The sequence below is a fragment of the Centrocercus urophasianus genome, unplaced genomic scaffold (assembly GCF_019232065.1).
Source record: "Centrocercus urophasianus isolate 14NV4802_14NV808 unplaced genomic scaffold, USGS_Curo_1.0 seq_13, whole genome shotgun sequence".
Lineage (NCBI taxonomy): Eukaryota > Metazoa > Chordata > Aves > Galliformes > Phasianidae > Centrocercus > Centrocercus urophasianus.
In genome coordinates, this window is record NW_024884475.1 from 29,532,360 (window position 1) to 29,544,958 (window position 12,599).

General features: G+C 38.9%; 2 protein-coding genes across 8 annotated transcripts in view; one reads left to right on the forward strand and one right to left on the reverse strand.

Moving 5' to 3' along the window:
• SLC39A8 (solute carrier family 39 member 8) overlaps positions 1 to 12,599 on the forward strand; it is a 114,957-nt gene that overhangs the window by 98,495 nt on the left and 3,863 nt on the right. The gene's annotated exons all lie outside the window — the stretch shown is intronic.
• Positions 1 to 12,599, reverse strand: part of BANK1 (B cell scaffold protein with ankyrin repeats 1) — a 131,368-nt gene that overhangs the window by 14,665 nt on the left and 104,104 nt on the right. For all 7 annotated transcript variants that reach the window (XR_006167536.1, XR_006167539.1, XR_006167538.1 and 4 more), the window contains 3 exons: positions 8,349 to 8,445; positions 6,529 to 6,813; positions 3,547 to 3,822 (listed from right to left, as the gene is read on the reverse strand). Coding sequence is in view for 1 of the 7 variants with exons in the window: in XM_042811425.1 (XP_042667359.1) it covers positions 3,547 to 3,822; positions 6,529 to 6,813; positions 8,349 to 8,445 (658 nt within the window). In the remaining 6 variants the exon portion in view is untranslated. The remainder of the gene's footprint in view (positions 1 to 3,546; positions 3,823 to 6,528; positions 6,814 to 8,348; positions 8,446 to 12,599) is intronic.

The window sequence follows — 12,599 nt, forward strand, 5'->3', positions numbered from 1 at the left end:
AGTGGTGTCTGAATGACCTCAGACCATCAGAAGGGGAAAGCCTAGCTGTGCCAGTGTGGGAAAACCTGTGACTACATCTGCCCTGGTACAGAAACTGATGTGTTCTAAACACACAGTCAGACACTCTTAGGACACTTCTGACAGTACACAACAGTCATTTCATCAGGATAAAGACTAAGCAGTGTCAAGGGCACTCATGGGGACACCACACTGTCACATTGCCCCAGTACTTGCAGGCCAATGCACGTGGTCTGAGTTACAGTTCCAGCATCAGCCTCTCACCACAACTGCATGGGCTGTTGTCAGCCTCTGCCTTGCACAGCATCATCAGTGAGTCAAGGCTGATAAACTCCCATTTCCCCAAATGAAAAGTAAAATTCCAGTAGCTCAGTTAGCCTACTTGTATATACTGCCTAGGTTTTAAAGTGTAGATCCTACTTTGAAAGTGACTATTGAAAAAGGCTTGCGAAGCTCTGCTCTCCATTAATCAACAGCACCAAGAGGTAATCTACGCAGAGCATGGTTTTTGCCTAGCGCAAGCTTGTGACACCCATGTATTTGAAAGCTACTTCTAATCATAAAGAGGGCTATTTGCTAGCTCTCTTTGTTGCTATTCTCATAGAATAGCATAGTGCCGCTTTTGCTTAAAGCAGAAGATGCTCTTTCATAACTTCATGGACTTCAGCATGTTCTGAAAGCTGTCATGGGAATTCAGCCACTTGCTTTGTTCTGACTGACAGAAAAACTAAATTAAAACAGAAGCCCCAAAACACAATTCATTTTTGTTATGCAATGCTTACACTACTTTTTTTGTCAATAAACAACCTCATAGTTTTCCATCCCCTCTGTGGATGCAACAAAGACAGAAAGAAATCCTTCCCTTGCAGCTCTGCAGACTATTAGCACAACAGTCCAGAGTTCAGTCAGAGCTCAAAGCCTGTTTGTTCTGCAAACTCTCAGAGCACGTGAGGATCAAAATACAGGCGACTGTACAGCCTTAGTAGAGCCCTTCTGTGAACCATCCTCTATCCCTGTTTTTCCCAGAGAACCTGCATCTTACTGAATATCAGAAGGCAGTTCTGAAGATCAACCAAAACTGTGTAGTGAAGACCTGTTTCTTACAGCAATATTATCTGTTTTAGAATTTAAAAGGTATTTAGTGAATGGGCATGGAATACAGACTGGGGAAGGATGCCTGGGTAACTAAAAGCTGCTCTGTGGAACTTCTCTCTCCACCAAGGCCCCAGCATAACTCATATAAGTCATTGAAATTGGCACAGGCTCACAAGTCTCTGATATCAGGCTGCTGACTCGGGATTAGATATACTAATGAATGTGAAGTTCTGACCACTCACAGCAGCCACTGAAAACAATGGGATCTCCGCTCTGAATGAGTAAAGTGCTGCAGGACAGTGTTTATCCATGGCATTCTAGTTGCTTCGTACTGGGTGTCCAAAAGCTCAGTGGATATGGAATAACACTGCAGCTAGGGCAGGCAGGAATCGCATTTTAATCAAAAATGAGAATGGAAGAGTTTTGCATCTTATGCTTGTCCACTTTAAATACCCGATGAAACAAAACGCCCGGGACAAACAGCAGCATGCATATAAATATTGCATATTTAAGGATTGTATCCTAATGTTTGTGGCAGGGAGAAAGAAGTAAAACTACTAAATGACCTTAACTTCTAACTTTTTCATTATTGGACTTTGCATCTTCGGTAACGCTCTTTTTAACATAATATGTGGAAACAAAACCTGAAACCATCATCTGTTTGTTTGAGCGATGAGAAACGTACTAGCCACAGCAGCTTTATTTTACATCAGTTAGATTAAATTATAAAGCAACGGATGCAAACACATGCAGATTTTAGGGATGGATTTGAATAAAATGTTCTGGTTCTTACTGCTGAAACAGTCTTTTCAGTTCTGATTATAGCATTTTTAATATATTAAACTAGAAACAGGGATACTGCTAGACTGGATGGATAACTTTAACAGTTGCTGGAAAGGACAAACAAATAGCAAGAGAAATCTTCCAGCTGAATTTCTGTCACTTCTGCCTAACATTTCACTGTCTCAGAAATGCCTGCACAAAATGGAAGAGTGAGAAACCCCCAAGCTGGAAGCAGTGTGACTGCCAAGGGAAGCAGAGGCCTAAGTGGCCAAGTGAAGTGCTTTTAATTTTCTCATTTATGGTGCAGATAAATGAACTTGAAACAGAAGCTGATTTCACAGAACAATAGAACAATAATTTGTCTCCCACTACTTGCTTATAAAAGCCAGGTTCACATATGTGGTATATATGCACCATAGGCCCATCAAAGCAGTTGTGCTGAAAGTCTCCTCCTTAGTGAACAGTTTGGGTAGACAAAGCAGAAACCCTTCAGTGCAATAGAAGACAGTAAAAGCAACCTTCCAAATAAGGCACCTTCACAGTAAGGGTTTTCAAGTCACTGAAATGCTTATGATGGAAGAACAGGATCTGAAACACTGCTCTAACCATCCAAGTAAAGGCAGGTATTTCAAGATTTTTGTAATTTAACAGACTCCCTGTACACATCTTGCATTCTTGCAAGGTACTGTAATGATCCATCCTTCTGCCTCCCAAACCTGCTGTAGAAAGAACTACTAAATGATGAAGACATGCCCACACATTCCAGCCCTCTCCTGAAGTTATATAGCCTGAAGCTAGCTAGGAAGAATAAAACAGATCTTTGACTGAAACAGGAATGACAAAGGAGGTGCTTCTGTCTGTGATAGGAAGATTTTGGGTAGTAGTAGTCCTGCCTTAATGCACAGGATAGAGTAAGGAAGCTTCTGGTTTCCTTCTCAAACCCGTTTTTTGCTATCATTTATTCTTATGCACGTTCTTACACAACTGGAAGATTCCTTTAGAGAGAAGATTCATGTATCTTGGGGCTTATACTGAGATCCCTGAAAGTTCACATGAACTTCTGTTACTTTGAAATTTGGCTTCAATCTGAATTGGGCTAAAAGATAGCATTGTGTTTCCAAGAAGTTCCACCATTTTTCTCAGAGATGGTAAAAGGACACAATCCTTCCTCACATGGTAATTTCTAGCACTGCAAGAAGGGAATTTCAAAGGAGTCCTCACAATGGCATTTCTCTCTACTATTCACATCAGGAAAACAGAATGCAGTTAACAACTCTCAGAATTAAGGCACAACAATTTGATAAAGAAACCGAAAGGAAAAGCTACTCAAATAGTACATTCTGTATTATACTGTTAAAACAGACACACTCACATCTAGCCCAGTGATTCTTAATCTTCCATCATTTTGTCATATTTTTTTGTAAAATTAAACCAAAAAAAGTGATGTTATCTTGGATGCAAATTGGAAAGTATCATTAGTCAGACATGTTCTCAGCTCATTTGAAAGGTGCGAATAGGTAGACTGAAGCAAATGATTTGCTGGTTTGGAAATAGCTGAACAAAGATCTTAGTCTTTTAAAAAATATAGTATTCATAAAACAGAGCAGACGTCCACATTCTATCAGCAAATACACAGAAGCAAGCACAAACCTTGTACTATGTACGGAGTGTTCTCATTTCTGACTCCTGAATGCTCGGGACGAGGGGCAGGAACGGGCGGCCTGTTCATGATAAATGATTTGCGTTCTTTCCTTCTCTCCTCATCTTCCTCATCCAGTATCAAATCATACAGATATTCATCATATTCTACAAAAGTATATGGGTGGTCCTCTTCATCATCTTCCTCACTGGTATCTTGGTCTTCTCTGTAGCATGCTGTGTTCAGTCCATGTTCTGTTTCACTTCTCTCCTCCACAGAATTCCTCTCTGAAAAAGTGAAAAATTATGTTACATTGATAATAAAGAAAGGATATTAAGACTTAAGATTTTCCTAATGTAACTTATAGTCCTAATTTCACTTTTAAACTAAGGTATTCCAATTTTCACCGGCTTCATCGTCTAAGTCAGTAGAAAGGATATCTGAAAGGAATAATATCAGCTCCAGGGCCTTCTCATGATTTCACATCAGAATATCGAAATTAGATGCTAATTCATTAGCTCCAAAATGAATCTTACTTAAGAGCAATGCTGCATGCCCCAGTCGCTCCCACAAGAGTCATAGGAATACCTTACTTACTGATGAAGCTAGGAAAGGAGTCCCTGTGGATCTTTGGCATTTGGGGAAATCACTGTTTGCTGCTGCAACAGTACCTTAAGAATGGAAACATTTCTGAAAAACACTGGGTTTTGTCTTTCCAACATTTTCACTGTCCCATTTATTTTTGAGGATTTTCTGGAGAGGTACTATAGGGAAGGGTTAAAAGAAAAATTAAAAAGCTCTCTAAAGGATAAATGCAATATGTGATCTCTTATAATTTATGCTAAGACTGTTCAACACTCCACACCCAAGTGATCTCCCTGGGTCTCTCCCTACATTTAAGAGTATATCTAAACAGAACTTGCTGCCCTTTAGCTTTGGCATTTTACAGCTTTAAAAGGAATTGATAGGTTTTCTCATACCTGGGTATTTAAAACTCCCACAGACTGTTAAGAATTAGGAAGCTGTTATAGAAACTGCCAATTCCATGGCTGTTTTCACCTTTCCTTGTGCTGACCTACTCTTTCTGTGCAAACACCAAACTAAGTGCAGTGAGCCATATTTTCCTACTGTCGTAGTAAACTGTACACACACGTATCTGCTAAACTAGGCTATGCTCACTACCATAATTTTAAATCCTTGGGCTTCTATTTAATATTTGTTCTATCTGTTTGTGGTTTCAGAGAAGCTTAACAGTGCCTACAAGTGTGACACATTTACAAACGAGATGTATCCCTGAAAAACAGCTTGTACTATTAATACATATTGTATTTTGGTTCTGATAAATTAAAAAAAATTATACCACATTTAATATGAAAAATATTTTGTTTGCACACCATTATGAAAGTTCTATTTCTTTCTCTGCAGGATTTTCTCCTTTAACCCTCACAGTGGGCACTCTCATGCCACTGCCAAAAAGAGAGTCTTCAAAAGAACGAACTTAACTTTTAGGTCTTCCACAGCAGTAGCTGACTAAAAATACACAGCAGTGACTCATTGGAGCTCTTCTTTAAAAGAAAGTATTATCCCAGTTTAGCAGGATCCTGATAGCCCCATCGTCACATCCCAAAATGAAATGAAATGAAACCAAGCCTCACATTTCAGGAAAATTCACAGCATGTCTTAACAGCATGTCTTAACTGAACGAGTCACGCAGATGTGTTTCTAGCTGCACTGGCCTTATCAGCAGCACAGGACTCAGCATAGGACACTACACAGCAGAGAAGCTTTCTCTGCCAGTATCCATACGGATATATAGACAGAAACTGGCATCTGGCAGAGAGCAATGCATCACTACTTAATGGTGTAGCAACATGAGAGCTATCCCAAGATAGGCATTTATATCAAGCTTGCTCTAAAAAAATCCTGTGTGTCAAACTTGCCCCCTCATTTGTGCACATATATAGCTACAGTTGAGTATTGCACAGCAAGCAGAATGCATCTGCAGTTGCAATTTTATTCTCTTTCTCTTTGTTTTGAAATCTGCAACTTCCTGCATAAAACCAGCTTTTTCCTTCATGGCAGAAAACAGGAGAAAAACCAACCTCAAGCAGGCTATAAAGCTAAAAAGCTATCTCTGGGTACTTACGTGAGCATCAAAGTCCTTCATTATGGTAATTCAGGATTCCATTAGATTAAGCCACATTTAAAAACAGAGTTTGTGCGCACACTTACACGTGGAGTCTGTGACAAGGTTTTTTTCCTACGTGATTTTTAAAAGACTCTATTTAAGCTTGAATTGTTTTGCATGCTTATTTTTTCCCAATGAGAGAAAAAAAAGATAATCACTCCTTCTGAAATAGATGCAAATAGTATTTTCTGCTTCTCATACTTGAATCAACCCACAGCTGAACATGTTAGATTTTTACTATCGGGCTGAAATATTAAAAAAAAAAAAGGAAAGAGAATCAAGGCATTTCATTAAAAGTCACAATTTCTCCTTCTCCTTTTGGTTTGTAACACAATATAGTGTTTTGTTTCTAATCACAACGTTGGCTAAAATGAAGTAAAGTACTGCATTACTTCATTCTCTCATTTCTGTATTCTTTCCATGAAATTCATTCAGTCAAGATAGCATTCAATATTTTCAATGTAAATATTTTTTTAAAATTGAGAAAAAATACAAGTCCAGTGTTTTATCTCGGAACTTTATTGTGTAAATCCAGTATTTCATGTTATTAGGCACCTTTCTGAGATGTGCAGAGTGAGGAAAAGCTGAAACCTGAACCCAGCAGCCCACACCACAGTACCAGCTGACCTACCTGGTCATGAAGACCTTGTTGCAGCAAATTTCACAGCTATGTCTGTGTTGCAGAATTAGGGCCATACTGCCTAACTACTACTATTAGAAGTGATCGTATGCAATTTCTACTGCAGCACTTAATGTGTTTGCACTCACGTTTGTGTCTGTGGCTACTTTCCTCCCAAGCTCATACCTTGCGACAATTGGTGCGGCTCATCCTGTCTCAGGGTGCCAGGCAGATTTCGAGGAGGAGGTGGGGGCGGTTTCTTGGAGAAAAAGCATTCTCTGCTGTTTTCTTCATAATCACAGTCAGGTATGCTGGCATACAAATTGTCAGGACTGTTGACAAAGGTGTAGGAATCTTCCTCCTCAGTTTCCTCTGCACTGTCTTCTACACCACCTTTTTCTTCCTTTTCCACCTCAGCTTCTTGTTGACATTTTGATCCAATTCCATGTTGATCTCCTGGGTTCTGCTCAACTTACAATGTTAAAGAATGCTTTATTTCATTAAACATTTGCTATCTTGAAACATTTCCCATTTCAAGGATTCCCACAGAAGCAACACAATGGCTAATAAAATTTTTATGAACTAATGCAGCAGAAAGACTGTCAAATACATATTGCCAGTGATCAGCTTTTAAATATTTACCAAATCAACAGTGGAAGTTTTTATTATATCTTACTACTCTGGTACACAATATCTTTGTGCACACAGTATGCTAAACTATTTTGGAGTTATTGTCAGAATGAGATCACATCCACTTACCATGCCTCCATAATTTTTATTACTGGATTTTCAGTGCAGCACAGTGCACTACTTAGGAAAACAAGTTACACAGTTCTGTGAGCTATGGCTTTGTTTTTCTACAATGGATTTTGGATGCTTATTTATATCTCTGTAAAATGAAAATAGCACTGCCCTTGGAGACACAGCTCCTGTACTTCTGAGGAAATTCTGTGGGGCTTCTAGGTTTTCAGGGGGCTGTGGACCACAGGTTCATCCAGTGAAAGGATGAACTTTCAACACTACGTACAGCACCAAGATTTGGGTAGTCCATCTAAGTGACATAAAGTGAACTATACAGGTCTGTCAGCAGAATTACAGTCAATACAGAGCTGGTAATACAGAGCCCTTTCCATTCTGAGTTACCCCTTGGAAAGGCCTTTATTTCACCACTGGTTAAAGTGGGACATTAGGGCACATAGTTGACTGACTAACATGGCCAGCTGTTACAATTTACATTCTTTTTCCTTGCATCTACCCTGAGATGCTCCTATATACAGAGGAAACATGATAGAGACAGTAGATACATATCAGGGCTAACAGATTTCTAAGCTACGTTTTTAGTGTCAATTATATTACCTAGACATGCCAAAACAGCAGGCTTAAACACAGCAAATAAGAAATTGCATTTATACACAGAATATGAGACAGTTGGAAAGATACAATTGCCAACAAATCGGTAAGACAAAAACAAGATAAAGTTTAGTTTCATAAATCCATGACAATGCAAAAATATATCTAACTACAAGAGACTGTCATCAGTAAATGCAAATAAATAACTCTGCACTTTTCAAGGGAAATATATGATCACACAGATTAGCAACAAACTCATGATCAATCTGTGTTTAGGTTCATGAAGATCAAGATGCAAAATGCCTACTACCTGTGCCTCCACACAGGAGTTGCCCACACCTGTAAGCAGTGTATTCTCTTACATAAAGGCTCTCTGAGAACCTGTAGAATTCAGCTGTTTTCTAGATGTGAAGCAGAGACCAGAAATTTGCAGACATTACCAGGAACACTGTTTGCACTGCGATTGTCTCACAGAGGGATGATTTTGTCATCCCTTGCTTGCATTTCCCCATCTCCTAGGACATCTGTCCTCTCCAGAAGTACAAATAACATGGAAGTTATAAGTCTTAAAATAATTTGGTCCCTGTGTTTGTCAATAATCTCACCCAATGCAGCACATGATTTGCTACTGAGAAAGATGCCTCATTATGACTTACTTATGGCTGATTCAGCTTCCACGCCTCCCATAAGCATGTAAGCATCCTCATATTCCTCTTCCTCCTCATGGCTGGAGAAATCATCTGTTGTTTTAATCTACAAATCAAAACAGAGTAGAGGTTTTTTGTTGTGTTTTGCTTTTTGTTTTGTTTTTGGTGATATCATTCCTAAATAAAGCCATATAAGGTCAACAAAGAAACAACTATTCTGAGAGGAACAGCCACATTTTTTTCTTTTGGTTCTGTCAAAAAATCTTCAACGTTTTACTAACTGTAAATAGGAGACCGAAACATAATGCATTCACAACTAATGCAGTAGTACAGACAGAAGGAACGTGTGTAAAGGACACAAGGTACTGCCATGAAGCGATATCCAAGGAAGGATTCAAGCTAAATCATCTTTGCTCAGCACTGCACAGGGCTATCCAGACATTTCCCTACTTTATTCCAAACTCCAGAGCACTCATCGGTAATGAGAAAAATCAGTAGCAGAAAAACAGAAAGTCTATAGGACTTTACTATATAGCTCGAGGGTGCACAAAGTACAAGAAACCTCTGGAGAGCTCATTACAAACGGCTCCTGAATCCTAATGGTTGGCACCAAAAGCCACATATGCACTAAAAAACCAGAAACAGAACTGTAAAGCACGTTAGCATTTTCACCTCAATGCCCAAATGAGGCAGAGCACTGTTTCTTTTTCCTCTAGAAAGCTATTACATTCAAAATTCGGATCAGGAGGTCGGAACAATTGGTTCTCTAAAATGTTATCACTGTAGTTCTTCAGGTAGAAGAGGTAGAAACTTGGGCTCATCCATAGCCACTAAGAGCAGACTAACAAGGCAACCACAGACATTTCTGTTACAAAACTTACAAAACACACCTGTTAAGTGCTGATTTTCAGAAAAATATGGAATCTTGAAAGATGACTTTTCTTTTCAAAGAACTGAGTGGGACCCCAGTTCCTGTGAGAATAAAATACAAACCTATCCTGTGCAGGCACAATCGAGACCTCAGTAATTATTCAGGAATTTTGATGCACAAAATACTAACTCTGTGGGTTTGAACACATTAATCTAGAAGAGTATATGGAGACAGTAAGCTCCATACATTACTCAGTCTGCAAAATTAATTTCAAGTAGATGAAGAGACAGAGAAGTCAAGAAAGATAACCGATGATATCTTTCCACATGCTGCAGACACTGAATCTCATAATCCTGTGCCAGATTCTCAAGAAGTTTGTTCCCAGTATTCTGTTAGCCTGGCAGCTACAGCCATTGGGATAGCGGGGTCGTAAGTTTATTACAAAATTAATACCATTAGTATGAATAACCTAGAGATGTTCAAGGCCAGGCTGGATGGGGTCTTGGGTAGCTCAATCTAGTAGCTGGCAACCCTGCCCAGAACAGGGGGTATGGAACTAAATGATCTTTTAAGGTTCCTTCCAACCCAAACCATTCTGCGATTCCATTATTAATATCAAAGGGTGAAAGGGGAAAAAAAAATGAAGAAACTATTATTTCTGGAGAAGCGAGAATGCCTTCTTCCCTGCTGCTCTGTTACAAAGACATCTCACAAATGCCAGTCCTGCAGAAATGCATCCATCAGACAATGCATCAGGTGCCTCCCTTGCTTGCTTTTTTTTTCCTCTCGTCTGAGAATATTGCCTAGGTCTTCACTAAGTTATGTCTGCTCCCAGCAATACAAAACTCATCTTTGTCTTTTGTGCCCAAATAGAGAGCCCCATTCTACTTGAGCTTCCCCGTTATTTAGCTGGTTCCCCTATCTTTCACAGAAACAGGATATCTCGAAGTGTCCTGAAGTTAGCTGTATGTGCTTAAATGTAACTGTTCAACTGGGAAGAAAACAGGTCTTCTGCTGTACTTCTTTTGTGACACAGATGATCCTTGCAGGAGAAATCAAGCAAGCAGAGCTCTAGATGTAAGCTCTCCCACTATTACAGTAGAGGACTGTTTCAGACAAATTCTTTCAAGGTGTTCATCTTTGTTAACGTGATATATATATATATGTATATATCATGTACTATATATATATAGTAGAACGAGGTCAAAAGGGAAACAGAGAATGGAGCCATAAAAATAAACCTCGTTAATTTTGGTGACCACCTCTGGTAAGTAGAGAAAACAATTGCTACTTGCTTGTTTTCTTATTCAGCATACATATTTCTCTGAAAGGAACCCAGTAACTCACAGAAAACCAACAGAATAGATATACTTAATATGTATATTTTAAATCTGAATGTTTTGGAGGATTGAAGGCCAGCTTAGTGGCTTCTCTGATAATGCTGAATCTTAGAGAATTCAGGATGACAATCAGAAGTTTAGACACTTATCACACTTCCTAAAGGAGATACAGAGAAGACGAATAAATGGAGATTCTTTAACTAGACTCACAAGACTTAATGTATAATGATTATGTATAAGGTATGAATTAATCAGAAACCTCCTGCAACACAGTGCCCAGAAACGCTGTGCAACTGCAAATGGGGCAGCAAGACCAAAGGCAGTGAGTGTCCTTCTGTCCTTCCTTGTTTCAGGATGGGAAGTTACACAGCTGAATCAGAGTAATGCCACAGCTGAACTTGCAGTGCTTCCACAGGACCCTGGATGATCACATTTCTTTCAGGACTGGAGTGTTATATATGCTTTGTCACAGACTTTGAACGTAATAGCTCAGCCAGCATGATGTTCCTACAGTAGAATTTAGGGTGTGGTATACAATATGCATACAGACTTGAATTTTGAAGTTTTTTGAGACTGTCCTACAGAAAATAGCTCTTTGGTGTACACTAGGATTTCTTAAGAGTGTCAAGCAAACATCAGGAGGAAGAGCTTGCTTTAACAGAAACCAGTATTATGGAAAAGTACGGATCCGCTAATGAAGGACCACTAAAAAGCACAAAAGTGAGAGTCAGGAAAGTAAAATTTACTTCAAGATGCAACAGGAACATTAAAAGTGCTCTGACAGACCAATGATATTTTAAATCCTAAGACTAAAATTAAAAAGTATTTAGCTTTCTTTCAGTTACATATTTTAACTGTCTTGATTAAGTCTTGTGTTGAGGTAAAGACCATCAGAACAAAGGCCAAGTTTTTGAACAGCTCCAAAGCTGTCCCTCTTATGCAAAGCCTGAATGGATTTACTTCAGTTATTTCTTTTGGAAAGCCATTATCATAAGTTGCCAGACAGTGGTAGCAACTGTCACAATCCATACAAGCTTACTGGAGAGGTTGTAAGGGAACGCAAAGCCCAGATGCAAGTAGAGCAGTGCTTTTAAAATGACCTGCTGCTATACATGTGGGTACATGAATGCCTAGATCTTTCAGGTTGGTGCATCCTAAAGTAGCAGTCTCTATTTTCTCTAAACATCACTATTAATGAAAACCAAGGGGATGTGGGCCTGTTTGCAGTTGTATTTTTCTTCTTCACTACTGACTCGAGTAAACCTGGAAGTAAATGTGAGCTTGGAACACTTCATATCTTCACGGAATTGGATAAGAGTATGGCCAGCCATAAATCACCTCTTTGGATTGTGGAGTTGGGAGGAATTTGAAAAATCTTCCCATTATCTAAATTGCTAATGGAATACTGAACAGTAGAGGAAAAAAGGACAATCCCTTATGCAACTCTAATCAATATGCCTTTCCATTTTGACAATGAATTGTTAAAAAATAGCCTTATGCAAACATTTCATATTATTTGTGATTCTTGCTAGCTGCTTTTCATCTTGCACCTAAGTTTTCTTGTAATGACCTTTAAGTGTCTCTGCTACACTTCTGAGTTTGCCCTCTGTTACCTGATAGTTTTCACTTTCTTCAGACTTCATTCTCCTATTTGAATTGATCTCTTGCTACACTTCAAATCTTTCCTACATGAAAAAGCAAATTCGCACTCCTTCAAAATCTACTGCTATTATTTCACATTCTCATCTTAAGAACTTTGTATATACAAACATATCCTAGACCATTCTCATGAATTTTATCTTCTGCCTGGACATCCTCAATGAGTATTTTCTGCTTGGATTTAGAGAAAAGAATCCTGTAACTATTTCTCTCCCTTAAATTATCAAAATGTTAAAGCATTTAAAAATGTGCTGGATAATGCCTCCTGCTGTATTCATTTCCAAGTTAGTATTTTAAAAAGTCCTCACTACAGCTAAATCCTGTTTCTTGGTAGCCCCACAAGTTAGCTGCTCACTTAGTCCTCTGGTCTGACAGTCTCTGCAGCATACA